The sequence below is a fragment of the Neomonachus schauinslandi genome, chromosome 6, assembly GCF_002201575.2.
Source record: "Neomonachus schauinslandi chromosome 6, ASM220157v2, whole genome shotgun sequence".
Taxonomy (NCBI): domain Eukaryota; kingdom Metazoa; phylum Chordata; class Mammalia; order Carnivora; family Phocidae; genus Neomonachus; species Neomonachus schauinslandi.
In genome coordinates this window covers 67,057,459-67,079,142 of record NC_058408.1, presented here as the reverse complement: position 1 = coordinate 67,079,142, position 21,684 = coordinate 67,057,459, and the positions used below count along the sequence as shown (strand labels likewise).

Below are 21,684 nucleotides of genomic sequence, written 5' to 3'. Positions count from 1 at the left end.
GTCAAATAAATAAAATCTTTGAAAAAAAAATAAATGACAGAACATTTAAATGCGGTTTTTACTCTGTCAACTTCCCCTTTGATTCCCCCTCTTGTCCGCATCTTCACTGTCCGCATCCTGCCCAAACCTTCACTGTTTCCTACCTGTCCTGTTGCAAGAGCCTCCCAGTTGGTTTTCCCAGTTCTTCTAGTCCATTCTCAACATGACAGCTATACATTATTGTAAATTTTTGTTAAATGGTGAGTAGCCACAAAAGAATATTTGTAAAGTATGTGCAATATACAAACGGTATACAAACATCCCTGTACACACTACATAGCTCTAGAAAACACTTGTGATTTATCTTTGAGGTCCCTTGTGTATCTGTCCAGATCTTATGCCATCCCATCATCTGAGGTAACTACCAGCCTGGATTTTGTATTTATCAGTACATTTCCGAACAACGTACTTTTCACCTTTACATGTTTTCAAACTTTAATGCAATCACTGTGTTCTTGGGTGACTTACATTTTTTTGTTCAGTGTTCTATGATTAATTCATTGTGCATGTAGGGATTCTTCATTTCACTTCTGTCTACTAGTCCATTGTATAAACCTGTTGATGGACATATATGTTGTTTTCAGTTTTTGTTATGACAAATTCTACTACGATTAATATGCGTGTACTTGTCTCCTGGTATTTATATGCAGACGTTCAATTTTTTTAAGGTTTTTTAAAATGTATTCATTTGAGAGAGAGAGGGAGAGAGAGAGCATGAGCAGGGGGGAGAGACAGAGGGAGAAGCAGACTCCTCACTGAGCAGGGACCCCGATGCGGGACTCAATCCCAGGACCCTGAGATCATAACCTGAGCTGACGGCAGAGGGGGCTTCACCGACTGAGCCACCCAGATGCCCTGCAGTTGTTCGGTTTTTAAAGAAACATACACTACAATAAATAAATAACAAATTTGAATGTTTCTTTTTTATCGGCATTTCATGCCTTCCCATTACACTCAGAATGGAAGGACAGAAGCCTTGTAGAGCCTGAAAGCCGACCTCTGCACCGACTCCAGCTTCTTGTCTCAGTTCCTCAAACCAGCCTTGATCCTTTGACCTCCTGGTCATGGCACATGTGTTCCTTGTGCTGGAAATGTTAATCCTCCTACATTTTGCCAAATCTCACTCAGTCTTCACGTCCCCGATCACCTGTCACTTCTCCCCGGAGGCTGTCCCTGCCTCCCGCAGGCTGACGCAGTCCCCTCTACCACCGCTGCGCCCAGCATGTGTGACTGCCTTCCTTACTCACATCGTGGCTTAGCATCCATGTTCTTGTGGAGAGAAGGGGTCATGTTCACTTTGTCCTGGGGAGCTGATACATAGTAGGAATTCAGTAAATATTTGCTGAATGAACTATCACACATGACTAGAAATTTTAAATAGAATGGTACATGTGCATTGGACATTCATGATTGCCAATAAATGCTGAACTATTTTAAATGCCTTGAAATCAAGCTCAAACCTCTCATTCAGTCCATCAGCATCAACGCTGTCACTAGAGAGCCTCAGGGTCCACAGACCAGGGTGACCTTGCTGGCCCAGACTGGACGAGACTTTCCTCAGACTCACAGGGCCTGGCTTTAGCCAGGTAGAACTAGATCAGCCTCTAGAACTTGGTTGAGAGGAATACAGAGTGAGGGACTATTCACTTATGTTTTTGTATAGAGAGACCAGATCCTCTCCCAAAAGATAGGTAAACTCTCAACTAATAAACTGATCTAATAAATAAAAGTGAATCATTTGTACTAAATAAATGAAATAAAGGTTGACTACAAATCTCTTATACAAATGGTACCTTAAAAATAGTAGCAGTGTATAATTTACATGACTTATCAATGAAAATTGTACATTAACCTTAAAACATTTATGTCAACACCTAACTGTATTACAATTTTTAATAATGAAACTTTGACATGATATTGAAATCACTGAACTTCCTTCTAAAAATTTTAACTCTCACCCTTCCACATGTGTCTGCCCCAGAGCTGAAAATACATGGTATCTGGAGAAGAACCCTGATAAATTAAAAATTATGCTTCAAAAGCTCTTCGTGTTTGCATTTACTTGGGCGTTTGGAGGAACTTTAAAGCGTGAGGATGAGCATGAAGATGACACAGTACTGTATCCGAGCCACGAGCCTGATACTCCTGCCAGAGTGACCTACGATTTTGACAACCTTGTGCATGAATTATTTGAAAGCAATCCACATATAGGTAAGTTCTGGGGGAAGCAGTCATAATCATGCTTACTTTAGAATATTAGTTTGGGGGCATCTGGGTGGCTCAGTCAGCCGCTCAGTCCGACTCTTGATCTCAGCTCAGGTCTTGTCTCAGGGTCATGAGTTCAAGCCCCATGTTGGGCCCCTTGCTGTGTGTGGAGCCTACTTAAAAAAAAAAAACACAGATACTTTGTCAGAGCCAATATAAATCTCTGGATAAAATTAAAAAAAAAGAGAGACACCTGGGTGGGCTCAGTCAATTAAGGGTCTGACTCTTGATTTTGGGTCAGATCATGATCTCAGGGTTGTGAGACGGATTCTCTCTCTCCCTCTGCCCTCCCCCCCCTTAAAAAATTAGTTTGAAACTCTTTATGGTTGGGCTCAAATTAAAAGGCCCATCTTTTAAAATGTGAGATTAAAGGTAAAAGCACATTCCAGTACTCTTACTCCAGCAAAAAGAGACTGAAGTATATTCGATTCCTAGTTGATTCTTGTTTCTAAGGAAGCTTTAACACAAGTAAGACAGAAGAACAAAGATAAAGCCTTGAAACTATGGTCTCAGCCCAGTTGAGCCCACCAGCCATATAGCTGGATCTGTATTACACATATCATCATGCACCAGGAACTTCTGTAGGTTGTAGCTTCATTTACTTTTTAAAGACTAATATTGTAAAAATTATTTTATGAAGTCTTAGATTTCTTTATTATGTGTGTTTTTTGAGTCAGTTCTAACAAATGTAATCTATTCTAATATTCTGGAATGGTAAGCCTTCCCAATTAGCTGTTACTGATTAAAGGAACTTGGAACAGATGAAGAGATCCTTGGTGCAGGGACCAAAAAGACACAAAATAGTGAACATGAATATATTTAGAAGAACTTTGTTAAATAAAGATGAGAGCTAAAAATATTTACCAAAAGTACGGATTTGACCAGTTTGTGTGATGTTAACTCTTAAAGTATCCTTTTGAAATTATTTGTAAAAGTTCTACTTAAGATATCTTTGATCACAAAGTCTTATGTTATTTCCTATGGAAATTAACTTTTTTTTGTTGTTACGTTAGTCACCATACAGTACTTCATTAGTTATTGATACAGTGAATCATGGGAAATTAACTTTTTTTTTAAAGATTTTATTTATTTATTTGAGAGAGAGAATGAGAGAGAGAGAGCACATGAGAGGGGGGAGGGTCAGAGGGAGAAGAAGACCCCCTGCTGAGCAAGGAGCCCAATATGGGACTCGATCCTGGGACTCCAGGATCATGACCTGAGCCGAAGGCAGTCGCTTAACCAACTGAGCCACCCAGGCGCCCGGGAAATTAACTTTTTAAAAAATATTTTACTTATTTATTTGAGAGAGCACAAGCAGGGAGAGTGGCAGGCAGAGGGAGAGGCAGAAGCAGACTCCCCACCGAGCAGGGAGCCCGTTGCCAGGCTCGATCCCAGGACCCTGAGATCATGACCTGAGCCAAAGGCAGATGCTTAACTGACTGAGCCACCCAGGTGCCCCAGAAATTAACTTTTAATATCAAAGCATTGCATGTTAATTTGTTGTTGAACTTAGTGATTCAACTGGATATTGCTAACTCCTAAGATAAACAAACTGCCTGATTTATTTGTCAGGCAGAAATACCTCAAATTCCATTATGTCTTCTCCCTGTGAACCTAAAGACAAGACAATAAATTATACATCATGTTAGATTGTTTATCTTAAAATGATGAATATGAAATTTTGTTTTGTCATCTGAAGTACCAATAGAAAAGCTAGTTTGAGACGGGGTGTAGGAATGAAAGGAGAGGCAGGTGGTCGCAATCGTAAAAAGTACAAAACCATCAGAATAGAAATGAGAAGAGGAAAAAGGGAGTCCAGAAACCTCCCACTTGTAGTCATCCTAGTCATCCTATGAACAAAATTGTAAAACACAAAATAATTAATACTAAGAAAGTCTACCAATAAAATCACCTATCATTAAATTAATTCATTCTAGGTGAAATTATTATAGCCTAACAGACTTTAATATAAATGTATTTAGGGTTCTTTTTTGAAAGATAAAGATTTTTTAAATAAATAAGCATATATGAAGGAAAAAAAAATATTGGAAATGAAAATAGAACATATGGCTATGAAAAAGGACCAGATAGAAATTCTGTAGTCATTCAAGTGAAAGAGTCAGTAGACCAGATGAACTCTACCCTTGGGACCATCAAAGAAAGAATTAGTAAATTGAGGGGTGCCTGGGTGGCTCAGTCGGTTAAGCGTCTGCCTTCAGCTCAGGTCATGATCCCAGGGTCCTGGGATCAAGTCCTGCATCGGGCTCCCTGCTCAGTGAGGAGTCTGCTTCTCCCCTCCCTCTGCCTGCTGCTCCCCCTGCTTGTTCTCTTTCTCTCTCCCTCTCTCAAATAAATAAAATCTTTAAAAAAAAAAATGAAGGCGAGATAAAGACTTTCCCAAATGAACAAAAGCTGAGGGAGTTCATCACCACTAGACCTGCCCTACAAGAAATGCTAAAAAGAGTTCTTCAAACTGAAGTGAAAATGTTTATTAGAAGCAGGAAAACATATGAAATTATAAAACACATTGGTAAAAGTAAGTATATAGTCAAACTCAAATGCTCTAATACTGTAATATGGTGGTGGTGTATGAATCACTTAACTCTAGTATAAAAATTAAAACCCAAAACATTAAAAATTACTATAGCCGCTTAGATGTGTAATGGATTCACAGTATAAAGAGAGATAAATTGTGACATGGAAAACATACAGTGTGAGTGGAGGGTAAAAGCGTTTTTGCATGTGATTGATATTAACTTGTTATCAGCTTAAAAGATGTTTTATGTAAGTTCCATGGTAACCACAAACCAAAAACCAACAGTAGATACACAAAAGATAAAGAAAAGGAAATTAAAGTATACCACTAGGAAAAATCATCAGTTCACAAAGGAAGAGAGGAAGAAGGAACAAGGGAACCACAAAACAGCCGGAAAACAATCAGATGACATTAGTCTTTTTGCTTCTCAAAATTACTTTAAAAGTAAATGGATTAAATTCTGCAATCAAAAGATGTAGAGTATATAAATGGATTTTTAAAACAAGAGCTGCCTACAAGAGATTCACTTCTGATTCAAGGACACACAGAAGCTCAAATTGCAGGGACGGGAAATGATAGTCCATGCAAATGGAAAACTGAAAGAGAGGTGTAGCTAAGCTACACTTATATTGGACAATATAGACTTTAAGTCAAAAAGTGTAACAACAGACAAGGTCGTTAAGTGATAATAAAGGAGTCAATTCATCAAGAGGATATAACAACTGTAAATGTATATGTACCCAACATCAGAGTACCTAAACTTATTAAGCAAATACTAACAGATGTGAAGAAATAGAGACCAGTCCATTAATAGGGGAATTTAATACCCCACTTTAAACAATGGATAGATTGTTCAGAGAGAAAAATCAATTAGGAAATATTGGAACTGAGCTATACTTTAGAGAAAATGGGCCTACCAGATATATAGAGAGAATTCAATCCAACAGCAGCAGACTACACATTCTTCTCAAGCACAAATGCAATATTCTCCAGCATAGATCATGTGTTAGGTCACAAAAGAAGTCTTAACAAATTAATAAGATTGAAAATTATACCAAGTATCTTTTCTTACCATAGTGGAATGAAACTAGAAATCAATACCTTGATGAAAACTAGAAAATTAAAAATATGTAGAAATTAAATGACACACTTCTGAAATATCAATTAAAAAAATTTTAAACCTTGAGAGAAACAAAAATGGAAACACAGCATGCAGTAACTTATGGGTTTCAATAAAAATTTCTTAGCAGGAATTTTATAGCAATAAATGCTTACATGATGATAAAAAAAAGTTCTCAAATAATCTGACTTTACACTTCAAAGAAAAAGGAAAAGAAGAATAAACTAGGCCTAAAGTTAGCATAAGGAAAGAAATAGCAAAGATCAGAGTAGAAATGAATTAAAAGAGACCAGAAAAACAATAGAAAAGATCAATGAAACAAAGAGCAGGTTTTTTTGAAAAGATAAACAAAATTGACAAACCTTTACCTAGATTAAGGAAAAAATAAAAGAAGACTCTAATAAAGTGAGAAATCAAAGAGACATTGCAATAGACACCATAAGAATACAAAAGATCGTAACACAGTACTATGCACAATTATACAACAACAAATTAGATAGCCCACAATAAGTGCGGACATTCCTAGAAGCATACAATCTGCCAAGGGTGAATCATGAAGAAATAGAAAATCTGAACAGACCTAAACAAGTAATGGGATTGAATAAGTAAGCAAATAACTTCCCATCAAACACAAGTCCAGGACCAGATGGCTTCACTGGTGAATTCTATCAAACATTGAAGAAGAATTAACACCAGTCCTTCTTAAAATCTTCCAAAAAAAATTGAAGACAAAGGAAAACTTCCAAAGTCACTTTACAAGGCAGCATTACCCTAATGCCAAAACCAGATAATAACACCACAAAAAAAAACCCAACTCTACAAGCCAATATTCCTAATGAATACAGATACAAAAATTTTCCCCAAAAATGAGCAAACTAAACTCAACAGCACATTAAAAGAATTACAAACTATGATCATGCAGGATTTGGGATGCAAAGATGGTTAAGTTTATGCAAACCAATAAATATGATGCATCACATTAAAAAAAAAGGAAAGATTAACAACATATTATTTCAATAGATGCAGAAAAGGCATTTGACAAAATCCAACATCATCTCATGATAAAAATGCCAAACAAATGTGATATAGAATTAACGTATCTCAACATCAAAAAGGCCATAAATAACAAGCTCACAGCTAACATCATACTCAATGGTTAAAGAGTGAAAGCTTTTCCTCTAAGATCAGGCATAAGACAAAGGTTCTCACTACTCCAATTCAACATAATACTGAAAGTTCTAGCCAGAAAAATTAGGCAACAAAAATAAATAACTGCAAAGTAGGTCAACATAATAAATCCTTCTATGAGAAACTCACAGCCAACATCATGCTCAATAGTGAAAAAACTGAGAGCTTTTCCCCTAAGGTCAGTAACAAGACAAGGACGTCCACTCTCACCACTCTTATCCAACACAGTACTGGAAGTCCCAGCCATAGCAATCAGACAATAAAAAGAAATAAAAGGCATCCAGACTGGTAAGGAAGAAGTAAAACTCTCACTATTTGCAGATGACATGATACTAAATATAGAAAACTATAAAGACTCCACTGAAAAATTACTAGAACTGATAAATGAATTCAGTAAAGTCACAGGATACAAAATCAATGTACAGAAATCTGTTGCATTCCTATACAGTAATAATGAAGCAGCAGAAAATGAAGTTAAGAAGACAATCCCATTTAAAATTGCACCAAAACCAATAAAATATCTAGGAATAAACCTAACTGAAGAGGTAAAAGACTTGTACTCTGAAAACTCTAAAACACTGATGAAAGAAACTGAAGATAACATAAAGAAATGCAAAGACATTCCATGCTCATGGGTTGGAAGAACAGATATTGTTCAGGTGTCTCTACTATCTAAAGCAATCTACAGATTTAATGCAATCCCTATCAAAATATCAATGGCATTTTTCACAGGGCTAGAAAAAACAGTCCTAAAATTTGTATGGAACTGCAAAAGACCTCAAATAGCCAAAGCAGTCTTGAGAAGAAAAACAAAACAGGAAGCATCACAATACCTTACTTCAGGTTATATTACAAAGCTGTAGTAAGCAAAACAGTATGGTACTGTCATAAAAATAGACACATAGATCAATAGAACAGAATAGAGAGCCCAGAAATAAACCCACAGTTAGGGGCACCTGGGTGGCTCAGTTGGTTGGGTGTCTGCCTTCAGCTTGGGTCATGATCTCAGGGTCCCGGGATCAAGCCTCGAGTAGGGCTCCCTGCTCAGTGGGGAGCCTGCTTCTCCTTCTCTCTCTTCCCCTCCCCCCAACTCTCTCTCTCTCTCAAATAAGTAAAATCTCTAAAAAAATAATAAACACATAATTATATGGTCAATACATCTTCAACACAGCAGGAAAGAAAATGCAATGGGAAAAAGAGAGTCTCTTCAACAAATGGTGCTGGGAAAACTGGACAGGCACATGCAGAAGAATGAAACTGGACCACTTTCTTATACCATACACAATAATAAACTCAAAATTAATTAAGGACCTAAATGTGAGACCTGAAACCATAAAAATCCTAGAGGAGAACACAGACAGTAACCTCTTAGACATGGGTGTAGCAGTATTTTTCTAGATATGTCTCCTGAGACGAGAAATAAAAGCAATAAACTAATCAAAATAAAAAGCTTCTGCACAGCAAAGGAAACAGCAAAACTAAAAGGCAATTTATGGAATGGGAGAAGATACTTGCAAATAACATATATGATAAAGGGTTTGCATCCAAAATATATAAAGAACTGATATAACTCAAACCCAAAAAACAAATAATCCAATTAAAAAATGGGCAGAAGACATGAACAGGACACTTCTCCGAAGAAGACATACAGATGACCAACAGACACATGAAAAGATGCTCAACATCACTTGTCATCAGGGAAATGAAAATCAAAACCACAATGAGATACCGCCTCACACCAGTCAGAATGGCTAAAATCAAAAACACGAGAAACAACAAGTGTCAGCTGGGATGTGGAGAAGAGGAACTCTTGTACATCATTGGTGGAAATGCAAACTGGTGCAGCCGCTGTGGAAGACAGTACTGAGGTTCCTCAAAAAATTAAAAATGGCACTACCCTATGATCCAGTAATCACACTAGTGGGTATTTACCCCCAAAATACAAAAACACTAATTCAAAGGGATATATGCACCCCAGTGGTTATTACAGCATTATTTACAATAGTCAAAATATGGAAGCAACCCAAGTGTTTATCAGCTGATGAATGGAAAAAGAAGATGTGGTATATACATACAATGGACTGTTACATAGCCATAAAAAAGAATGAAATCTTGCCATTTGCAACAACATGGATGGACCTAGAGCATATTATGCTAAGTGAAATAAGTCAGTCTTGAGAAAGACAAATACCATATGATTTCACTCATATGTGGAATTTAAGAAACCGAACAAACACATGGAAAGAGAGAGAGACAAGCCAAGAAATAGATTCTTAACTCTAGAGAACACACTGATGGTCACCAGAGGGAGGTCAATGATGGGGAGTCAGGAGGGCACTTATCATAATGCAAAAAAAAAAAAAAAGATGAGAGAAAATAAATAAAACATCTTTGAAAAGAATGGGAAAAAAAAAAGAAGTAAAAGGCATCCAAATTGGAAAGGAAGAAGAAAAATTGTCTCTGCTTGCAGATGATATGATCTTTTATACAGAACATCCTGAAGAGTCCACCAAAAAACTTTTAGAACTAATAAATTCAGTAAAGTTGCAGGATTCAAAATCACACACAAAAATCACTTGTGTTTCTATGCACTAACAATATACTAGCTGAACAAGAGTTTAAGAAAATAGTGCCATTTATAAGTGCATCAAAAAATAAAATACCTAAGAATAAATTAACCAAGGAGATAAAAGATCAGTACACTGAAAATTACAAGACATTGATGAAATGAATCAAAGAAGACACAAATAAATAGTCTGTGCTTATGAATTGAAAGAATTAATATTGTTAAAATGTCCATACTACCCAAAGCCATCTTAGATTCAGTGCTACCCCTATTAAAATGGCAGTGACATTTTTCACAAAAATCGATAAAACAATCCTCAAATTCATATGGAACCAGAAAAGACTGAAGAGCCAAACAATCCTGTGGAAGAAGAACGAAGCTGGAGGCATCATGCTTCCTTATCTCAAACTGTATTACGAAGCAATAAAAATCAAAACAGTATGGTGCTGGCATTGAAAACTGACACATAGACCAATAGAACAGAATAGAGTCTAGAAGTAAACTCATGCCCGTATACCCAACCAATTTTTTTAAAAGTTATTCACTTCAGAGAGAGAGGGAGAGAGAGCACACAGGCAAGCAGGGAGGGACAGAGGGAGAGGAAGAAAGAAGCTGAAGCAGACTCAACGCTGAGCACAGAGCCCATTGCGGGACTTGATCTCACAACTGCAAGATCATGCCCTGAGCCAAAACCAAGAGTCAGACGCCCAACTGACTGAGCCACCCAGGGGCCCTGAGCCAACCAATTTTTGACAAAGACACCAGGAAGATAGTCTCTTCAATAAACAGAATTGGGAAAACTGGATATTCGCATGCAAACTGAATAATGAAGTTGGACCCCTATCTCACCCCAGTGACAAAAATTAACTCAAAACGGATTAAAGATGTAAATGTAAGACCTGAAACTATAAAATTCCTAGAAGGAATTGGCACTGGTCTCGGCAATGATTTTTTGGAATTGGCAAAGGCAACACAAGCAAAAAATAAGCAAATGGGACTGCACAAACTTGAAAAGCTTCTGCACAACCAAGGAAACAACCGAATAAAAAGGCAGCCTATGGAGCAGAGAAAACATTTGCAGACCATATATGTGGTCTAGTATCCCAAATATAGATAGAACTCCTACGACTCAGTAGCAACAAAACAAACGAACAAAACAACCCAGATGGGTGGTTACCAGGGGTTAGGACAGAAGACAAAAGGGGTAGCACTAGGGAGTTGTTCTAGGGTTTTAGGATTGTTCTGTTATCTCATCCATTATGGTGATTACAAAATACATTCAGGCAGCAAAAAACTCCTAGAACTGTATACTCCCCAAAAATGAATTTTCTGGTATATAAAAATTTTATAAATGATTCAAAGAACTGTATCAGATATTCACACTATTATCTTCATATGGTGAAGCCATGACTAAATTCTTTTGCTTTTATTGTTCTGTATTTTTTGGAATCTATTAAGAAAATTTATTACTTTTATAATGGAAAAACAAATGTGCTTTACAAATAAGTGGCAAAGTTATCTAATACACTGGTTTGACTAAAACCAGTATATCACTGTCATTTAATGATATCCAACACGTGATAATAAGCAGAACTTCTGGGTAAGATTTCAAAGGATATCAGATCATGATTCACCTTGCTTTCTGGATATAAAAAGACAATTAAAGATCAGAAGGAAAAAAAGGATGATATACCCTCGGTGAATAGTTATTATTTCTGATTCAACAATCAGATTTTTCACATAGAGATCATATCATCAATGAAACATTCCATAAATGAACCTTTCTTACTAGATTTATTTATTTTTCATTTTCAAATGTAGGCATCAATCTACCATCCGGTAAACGTTCTATCTTTGGCTATTTTGTGGATTTACAGCAATGCGAATTCATACCATGGTCAGAATTACTTCCTAGTATTCAGACACTAATTCAAAAAGGTAAGAAGAATTACAAGAATCATACTTTAACTTTTCTAAAATGTTGAGAGTACTTTATATAGAAAAGTTATATCAGCAACTTTGATGATTGATCTGTTCCAAGTTTGTGCAGAACCAGTTTAGATCTATGTTTATGAAGCATGCCTTTAAGAAAATAACCCCTGAGTATTGCTTTCTGAGAAACTGGAATCTATTTGATTGAGTCAATTGTGCATTGTAAAACTATAGCTCATTGAAAGTTTTATTAGTAGAAATATTTAGTATTTTAATTAGCTGTGGTTATTGAAAGCAGAAAAGGGAGAGGACCTCTTTTAAAATAGGAAAAGCATATATATAAGAACTACACTTGATTATAAAAGAAACAGCTAATTAGAAAAGAAGAATCATACCTTCACAAATATCCATAAATGCCTCATTGTTCTTATTCTCCATCTTCTGCATACTTATAGAAAACAAAGATACAGAAAATTGCTGTACCACAAGAGCTTGGTTGAAGCTTGAGGCAGGAACTTAATGATCAAGCTTCATTTAGAGTTCTTGCAAATCTAAGAAATTCAATAAATGCAAATTAACTTGAATTTCTTTGAGGTCAGGTTTCTCTCCTCAGTGAATTTCAAAGTTTGGTTATAAGACTTTCTGGCAGAAAACCAGAGGTATCATAATTACGAAGCATCCAGAAAGTTCTAATTTTGAATTAATTTATACCAGCATTCTATTGTATAATATTTGTCACAGTAAGTATTAGTGGATGATTGTATTTATTTAAAACCTCCGAGTTGTATATCATATGTTAGTGCTATATTGGTTATTTTAATCCTTAGCTTTTACTACTACGTACAAAAACACAACTGAATACCAATGCATGTAACTCAGTATCTTAGTTTACCATTCCTGTGGCAATCTCCACATCTGAGATACCACTTCCTCTGGTCCCACCTTATCCTAATTGTAGGCAACAAGCTTAGAAGAAACTAAAACCCTCCCAAGCTTTCAAAGCCAACCTATAACAGGAATCTAAATGTCAGACCATCACAATATCATCTTCAATAGAGCCTGTGCAAAGTAAATCAGAGGTCCTGGTACCAGACCAGTCTCTGGCACCAGAAACAAAAACATAACAAAACTCCACATTTTGTTCATGTAAGAATCCAGGAAGATTCTCAGAAATGCCATTAGTGATACACGGTGCTTTGGAATGAAAACACTGGAAGGCACCTTGTCAATATATATCAAAATTATAAATCATATGCCAGTTTATACTAACCCAGCAACTCTGCATGGGAGAAGCTGTGTGCAGAATGACATGGGTATATTCTATAAACTCAGCAAAAGACTGGAGAGACCATAATCTCCATTGCTGGAGCACTAGCAAGAAATCTATGATAACATTCATCTCTAAAATGTACTCAATTTTTAAAAGTTCCTGACCAGCATACACAGTACGGGACCTAGTTTCTAGAATACAGGAATGAGAAAGAGACTGTTGATCGCATACCTTTATGTACTTTAGAATCGTGCACCATGTGAGTGTGTCTAACATTAGAAAAGTGACTACAAGATGAGCAAGTGAGGTCTCTGTTGTGGGGAGCCCTTCTGAGAGGAAGAAGCTGTGGGATCAAGAGAGATTTGGTTTAGTTTTGGTGAGTGTGTGTGTGTTTGATTTCATATAAAATTGCCCATATTCAACTGGTTTTTACTAAATAAATGTCAGTTCCTGTCGGTCAACCAATAAAAAGATGGAGATACTGGTACATAAGTGTTTGTACATCGGAAAGTCAACAGAAACAAAAGACAGATAATGGGGGGAGAAGGCTTACCCAGGAAGGGAAGTTCTTCTAAAGGGCTGCAGGAGGCTTCAGCAGGAGAGCTGCTTTCTTCCTTTCGCTGGAGGGAAGGATGAGGAGAAGGGGCATTGTGTGCGGGCGGTGGGAGAGTCTGAGGAATGGGGGGTTGGTTCACCAGCTGAGTGTAGGTGGAAGGAACAGCTGCTGAGATCAGCAGGGACCCCCCGGCACTGGCATCAGCTCTATACAGAGCTGTACAATGTACAGACTTTTCCGGAAAGTATTTAGTACCTCAAAGATTAACGTTTATCTATAGGTCATTTGAAACTTTTTAACTTTACCTTAGGAACATCAGTACTAGTGGACCCTGAAGGATCGAGTGAAAACCTCTTGAAGATCCCAGAATTTGGAGAGAGCATCAGTCATATTGCCACCAGAGATACAGTGTCCCTTTCCTTCCTCATAAGCCTTCTTTTAAAGAATTTCTGCCCTGTACTTCTCACAGGTATTAAGAAGATTTAAAGGAGAATTTATAGAGTTAGGAACAGGCTTAGTAATTATTTAGCCTAAACATTTTACTTTATAACTGGGGGAAAAAATATTCCCTGAAAAGCTTTAGACACCATATCAATATATATTCTTATCAGCAGTATATGAATGCCCATTTCCCCACGTTCGCTGGTAGAGGACATTATAAATCTTCATCCCTCTGTTCCTTCCGAGACAAATTCCAGAAGTAGAACTATAGGATCAATGCACACACGGCCTGCACAGCCTCTGGGCTGACGGCCTTAGAGGGTCCCTGATGGTCTGATTAAATGTACTCACATAATTACATACAAGGAACAAACGAAAAGAACCTGCCTGATTTAAAAAAAAAAAAATTACACACGCAGTTCTTCACCCCATTGCTCAAAGGTTTCCGTCATTGAACGTTACCCCATGAGTGATTCAATACAGCCCCACCTTCCTTACCTTTCCCAGCTCCCTACGCTGTGTTGCCCATCACCAGGGGCCATGGTAGTGCTCCCGAGTTCCGTACAGAACATATTGAGGCAAAATGAGGCTGGAACTCTCAGACAATCCCTACCTTGCCTCCAGTTTGGCCTAAGAAAATTCTTACTCTTAATATCCGGTGAATTGTAAAGTCGTGACCCTGCAGTAGTTTGTCATCACATCTCTCCCCCAGATGGTGCCGGCAAAAATTCTCAGGGAAATGAATTTCGTTAGCTGTAAGCAAAAAGATTTGCGATAGGCATAAATGAGCGTTCAGTTAAAAATAATGGTTAACTCTGAATCTGTCCTTTTATAAGAGATGTAAATAATTTGAGAGGATTTCGTATTTACTCCCTGATTTACCCAAATCTTAACCATGGAGCCCTGGGTGTTATGCACAGGCAGTGAATCATGGAACGCTACATCAAAAACTAATTATGTAATGTATGGTGATTAACATAACAATAAAAAATTTTTAAAAAATAAAAAAGGGAGAAAAGAATCCGTCTTTTTCATGCAGTTTTCAAATAAAATGTTACTGGTTCATCTTAATATGTTAGCATCTATTCATTTCCTTGGCTATAAATCTAACCTAATGTCTTTTTTTCACCTCAGGAGACCCTGCTGTTGGGAAAACCAGTGCCATTAATGAAATGCTTCAGAAGTTGGAGGGCCCTGGAGCACTGGATGTGAAATATGGCTCCATCTTAGGAGAAGTCCTACTATACAATGAAATTAAAAAATCAAGGTTGTATATTTAAACGTTAAATTTGATTTGTCTGGTAAAAAAAAAAAAGTTTGCTTTAACATATAAATGTGCCTTGTTTTATTTTATTTTTTTTTAAGATTTTATTTATTTATTTGACAGAGGGAGACATAGCGAGAGAGGGAACACAAGCAGGGGGAGTGGGAGAGGGAGAAGCAGGCCTCCCACAGAGCAGGGAGCCCGACGCGGGGCTCGATCCCAGGACTCTGGGATCATGACCGGAGCCGAAGGCAGATGCTTAACAACTGAGCCACCCAGGCGCCCCTACATATGCCTTGTTTTAAAAAGCAAACCTGTTATGTAAAAATGCAAAATTCTTCCAAAGAGAAGTGAAGAAGAAAATCTGTACTTTTCCGAAGTATTTACACCTAGATTAATTCCTTTAAATGAGGAATGTTTACGTTTATTTTAAATACAACTAAATTTAAAATCTCCTTTTTCTTACGTAGCAAAGTGCAGCTATAAACTATTTTCCTTCTTGGAAAAATGCACCTAAAACATACCAAAAAAGTGTTGCATATAATTAGTTTTCTTGCACTAGAATTTTCATCTTATCAAATATAAAATATTCTTTAAACGTGGGGCTCTTAATCTCAGCTCAGGTCTGATCTCAGGGTCCTGGGTTCCCAGCCCGTTAGGCTTCACCCACACTTGGTGTGGAGGCTACTTGAAGAAAAAATTTCTTTACAAAGAACTTTGTTTCTCCGTGTCTCTTTCTGAAAGGGGGGGGGAGGGGGAAGCAATGAAAAAGAGTTCTAAATTGTGCAAATAAAATGCAAATTTTTAAAGTTAATTCTAATTAAAATATGGGAGAAGCACACTGTTGTTTGAAACAAATGACACTGTTGGATTCCTCCCAAACCGCAGCCCATCTCCCACCTGCACTCGCCAAAGCTGTCCTGTCTTCCCAAGACATCTTGAATTCCCCCACTTGTCTTTCCAACACTACTGGTAGCCGGAGCACTGTCACCTGCATGTTACATGAATGATTTTGGAATAAATCCTACTACACTTAAATAAGGCTGTAAAAAATCAGAGAAATAATTTTTGAAACATTTAATGCCATAGGAATCATTCCTTATCTGAATTATTATAATCATAAATAACGGCACTAAAAAAGAAATCTTACTATAGGCTCACTATTTAAACTGAACTGGATTTTAAGAAAGAAATCACATTACAAAGAAATACCTGAAGACATGACCAAAATAAAGGTGGAAAGGGTTTCCCTTGAGTCATCCACAAGGGAAAGCACATTTTATAAAGGGACCAGTGAGTTAGTGGCTTACTACCCATCGGGGATACCAGTAACCTGGCGCCCCAGGATTTGTTCAGTTTGTTTTTGAGAATAATCCTGTGGTGTTGGACTTAATGTGGCAGTGGTGGCACGATCTTCTCTGTGAAAGTGTAAGCAGGAAAAAAGAGTATTTGTTTTCTTGTAGGAGAATGAGGTAGAACCCAGCACACACTGCTACTTTGATTATATTTTATTCGTATGGCTACTATGGTAAGCAAGCTGATTTTGAATCTCGAAAACCTTTTATTCCTATAGCCTGAAGCAGAATATCAGCATCTTGCTTTCTGAAACCCACAAGACAGCCACTGGAAGTCGAGGTACGCATTACGTTGGGTGAAACTCCTTCCTATCAGGTCACTGCATGCTTGTCTGGAATGTCAGAATGAACAGATTTCCACTCATGGCTTAAAATCGAGAGTCCTGAAAGATCCCCACTCCCCCCTCAGACTGCCGTGCCCTGCCCAACAGCTGGGGTGCTGATGGCGGAGTGTCCCACAAGTGGGGACCCCAGCGTCTTGGGGGAACTTTGGACCAAGTCTGGAAGCACCTGGAGGCAGTGTTGGCCTCTCCTGTTCCTTCATGCTTGTCCGAGTAATGCAGGGGAGAAGTTACTGGATGAGTTCTCAGATCCTCCTGGAGAACTCGGGCCGAGTGGTTTGGGAGCAGCCGCTCCATTTCTGAAGAGGAAAAGCAGGGGCAGCTTCCAGACAGCTGCAGATCGTGAAGGTTCTTGCCTGGCCAGAAGGTTCTTGCCAGAGGAGTTTTTGGTTTTGTTTTTACTTTTATATTTGCCATAGCACCATCCCGAGTGGCCCCTGTGGAGGATTGGTGGACGCAGGTGCACGCTGCTTTTAAACCTCTCCTGGGTGCTTTCAGTAGATACATACTGTCTTGCACATCCCAGTACTTTGAAGTCATAAAAAGGTACCAGTGTCAGTTGTGCATAAACTACAGAGAGTTCTCAGAGACCCCGCAGACCACGTGGAAGGGAGGAAACCACTGGAAACATTTCACAGTTGGTACTCCTTCTCTCACTGAATTGTCCTCAGAGTGATTTCTTGCAAATGACAACAAAAGAGTAAAATTATGTAACGTTCATATTTCCTAACACCTTAAAATAAATCACAAATACTGTTAAAGTACTCTAAATTTGTGTTTCTTTCCATATTTGGCATAACAGATAAGCCTATTAAAAAGCCAGCAGTCAGAACTGATGAAAGTTCATTGAAAAGTGATAAGAAAGGAATTATAGTCTCAACAGTAAATTTTAGTGTCAGTACCACAGCTGCCAAAGCCAAGGAGATGGTCCTGAAGAAATTAGTAAGAAGAACCAAAGACACTCTTGGAGCACCAAAGAACAGCAGGGTAAAACGCCTCCCATCCTGTTGACTAATCTGCTTCTGCCACTCTAGCATAATGTGATTTGTTTTATTTAATAATCATAAACAGAGAAAGCACCCCTGCACATTGCTAAAGAATACACTTTATAAATACTGATCAGTATAATACTGATCAATTATATAGATTTGGAATTACTAAAGCCAAAAGAAGCTCCTGGAATCTAAATTAAACATGACCAGATAAGACAGAAAATGCTTTAGATGGTTTCGTAACGGTGCATTTGACCACATTTTCTTCCCACAACCATGAGTTGGGACTGTTAAAAACCAAAATGCAACTGAGTAAATTTTAAGGATTTATTGGCTTTACTCACTTACTCATGAATCTGCTAGGCATCCAACTAGCAGAAAGAAAGGAGCTTCCAGGAGCTGTACAAAATGAAAGACTACAAGCAGAAGGGCGGGACGGGGGTGGGGGGGGCAGGGGGCAGGAAGCAAGTTATCCTGGCAAACAGCGTGTGGGTTGTGATGATGTCACCTTCCCTCTGGGGGTGGCAGGGTGTGTCAGGATGACCTCCCTAGAGCTGAGTGACTGGCTTCAGATACCCTTCTGGGAGAGCCTGGGAGAGCCGAAGCTGTCATTAAGTCTGGGTTGGGTGGCCTGGGGCTTACCAGGGACTCCCATTTGGGGCCTGTTGTCTTATTTTTAACATGACGATAAGAGGAAGGCAAGCCTAAGGGAAAGGTACCAAGAGAATAGCCTTGTTGGGGGCGGCTGCTGTTTTGAAAACTTACTGTTGTCTAAAGTCATCTCTTCAAAAAGGAATTTGGTCTCCTGCTTTTGAATAGAAAAACAGGCATGTCGTTTCATATAACTTTGTTCTTACACCATAGTGTAGTTAGTATTCCTAATGTGTAACTGAAGGAAAGGCAACACCAAGTGATATGTTTTAAAACCTTTTGTCTTGCTCAAGATTGTCCTGTTCATTGATGATCTGAACGTACCGGAACCAGATATGTCCGGAGCTCAGCCACCCCTGGAACTGGTCAGGCAGTTACTAGATATGGGAGGTCTGTACAACACTGAGAAGAACGCTTGGAAGGTACAGCATATACAAAGATTTTGTTCCCATTAACAATGAACTAAATGTTCATAACCGAGTTGAGTGAGTTGAGACACTTGGGATGAACACACAGAACACATCAGAAACCCTACCTGAACCGTGCCGAAGACATCTTTGTCATTCCACACGGCTCCGTAGGATTCGCTGTTAGTGAAAATTCCAAGTATGCCGTGTAGGTTTAATTTCTGAGTCAAATGCTCACCATTATTAATCACATCAGCAGCTCATCAGGTTATGCAGCATCAGTGAACACATAGGAGAAAAGCTAGCGAAAATGCACCCCAGCACGTGCATCTTACTGTCTGTGTAAGAGCGCTCTGCGTCTTTCTCTGCAAGATCACTGATCAGGGATGTTCCATAGCACTTGCACAGTCCAACAGATTCGCAGGGCGGTATTCCTGGGCCGTTGTTTCCATTACCTCGAACTAGTCAGAATGGCTGCAGTTTTTGAAAAAGCAAATGCACTTGTCTCCTTACTTGGTTCCTTCTCTGGAAATCACGAGCCCTGCGCTCAAGAACTGACTTTGTCTGTGGAATTAGACGGCTGCATTACAAACAGTTTCACGTCTCAGACAAATCTGGGCCAGGGATCCTGGACGCCACCCTGTCGGCTCAGACACCAGACTATGTGAACCACCCGTTATCCCGCAGCCAAGAGAAGAATCCAGATGCAGCCCGGGCAGGGAAAATCCAGGAGACTGGCCTCTTGTGGGGTTTCTGTGGCCGGGGTCCGGCCTGTTACAAAGCCCGCCATGAGCCCGTGAGCCGGTCTGCAGGACCGAGGCCAGCTCTGCAGTGCTCCGAAGGCACGGTGTGTCCACAGGCCGTGACCCTCACAACCCTGGCTTCCCTGGGGACTCGCTCCGTGCTCCTGAGCCCTCCCTCATCACCAGAGTCCTCCACTCGCCTCAGCATGTTGCTCCGTGTCCAGTAATTGCTTTTTCAAAGTCAGGCTATGGCTTGATGACATTTAGAAAGCCTCCTAGAAGGAAGCTCTCTCGAAATTGCATTTGAGGGTTTCGGTTACTTCTAAGAAGATCAGTTTCTATTGCGGTCACAGGTTTTGTTTTTGCAGTAAATCATCTTTTCTGCAATCATGCAGTAAATCAATTATTTTCATTCTGAAAATAATTTTCAGAATTAAAACATTAAGAAAAGCAATTTTTGAATTCGGTCTTTCTCTCCTTGCCATGGACCTGTGGTCCAAAATAGTGCTTATCATGTTTGAAATGGGTTATAAATTCTTTTAATCCAATTCAGAATGTTAGAACATGCCTGCATGAAGAAGCATGTCCCAGTCACCACCTGGCTGAGAAATGGGTGATATTTCACTTTCTACAGATGCATGTATTCGCCCTTTTCACTCTTCCCACAGAACATTCAAGATCTTTCTCTAGTGGCAGCCTGCGGCCCTGCAGCAGTCAGGAGGCACGTCAGCCCGCGTCTCCTCAAACACTTTTCCGTCCTGGTGCTGCCTCATCCTCCACAGAGCGCCCTGCGCGCTATTTTCCAGGTAATGCAGTCAGTTCATTTTCTATTGAACAAGAATTTTAATTCCATAGTATAAGAGAAGATGTGAAAACTTAAAACCACTGATATTGAAAGAAAATTCCCTCAAGGGGATGGGTTTTGTCTCCCCCCCCCCGCCCCTTTCTGGCCTGTGGTTGTAATTTGCCTCTAAATAACTGAAACATAAGCCAGTGTGCATTAGAAATACATGTGGCACACGTTTAATGCATGGGTAAGATGTGCATCCTACGACTTCATTCTCAAAGACCCTAATCCAGCATATCTGGGATGGAGCTCAGGAGTCTGCATTATTAACAAGCTCGCCTAGAGTTCTGCTATCCTGGTTTGTTCTCTTTGTTTCTTTGTAGAATACAAAGTAAGAAAATCTGAAATATCTGATTAGAAAAATGGCTTGACTTGAAATCTAGTTTGATGAGAAAAATAAATTTGAGGGGCACCTAGGCTCAGTTGGTTAAGCGTCTGACTCTTAATCCTAATGTAGAAGAATATATATACATACACCAACCCAAAATGAGAAAATAATTCTGTCACCTTGTATTCCATCTCATAACCTCTCCTGGAGAGCAAGGGGGCAGGACAGTTGTCAGCACTCCCGGTACACACTCAGGTGGGGCATAAATTGTCCCCAGAGCGCAGCAACACCTGCCTCTAGATCATTCACCAAACTCGGACCAAGGAGAATTTCCCCGGTTTGCGACCCTTGCAGTGTCTTTGTATTAGTCTGTTTGGTTTAAAGTGGATTCTAATTACTAACATTTTAAATGTCATAAATCCTCCATGATAGTACACACATCTCCTCTTTAATAGGGATTAATTAGGAAGAAACTGCTTAAACTTTGAGGCTGACTATAAAATTTCTTTTTAAAGGCTCATTTGGGAATGTATTTCTCCATCAATAACTTCACATCCAACGTTCAGAAAAGTAAGGATCAGATAATATCTTGTTCTCTCGCTGTCTACTATCAAGTATGTCAGAACATGTTGCCAACCCCAGCAAAATGCCACTACCTCTTTAATCTCCGAGATATCTTTAAGGTGTGTTTTAAAATCCATTTTTTAGCTTAACTTTAAATTGTAAGTTGAGGAAATGTAATTTTACTGAATTGACTCTCTTTCTCTCTCTCTCCTCTTTGCTCCACTGTCAACATTCAGTTGTTAGAGAAGGGGGGAAAAAGAAATCCAAGTTGATGAGTTT

At 38.8% G+C, this 21,684-nt stretch overlaps 1 protein-coding gene across 1 annotated transcript in view; it reads left to right on the top strand.

Moving 5' to 3' along the window:
- Positions 1-21,684, top strand: part of DNAH14 (dynein axonemal heavy chain 14) — a 325,270-nt gene that overhangs the window by 190,480 nt on the left and 113,106 nt on the right. The window contains exons 44-52 of the mRNA XM_044916203.1: positions 2,021-2,250; positions 11,536-11,652; positions 13,783-13,941; positions 15,048-15,183; positions 16,751-16,812; positions 17,676-17,860; positions 18,810-18,938; positions 20,335-20,472; positions 21,357-21,524. Of these exons, the coding sequence (XP_044772138.1) occupies positions 2,021-2,250; positions 11,536-11,652; positions 13,783-13,941; positions 15,048-15,183; positions 16,751-16,812; positions 17,676-17,860; positions 18,810-18,938; positions 20,335-20,472; positions 21,357-21,524 (1,324 nt within the window). The remainder of the gene's footprint in view (positions 1-2,020; positions 2,251-11,535; positions 11,653-13,782; positions 13,942-15,047; positions 15,184-16,750; positions 16,813-17,675; positions 17,861-18,809; positions 18,939-20,334; positions 20,473-21,356; positions 21,525-21,684) is intronic.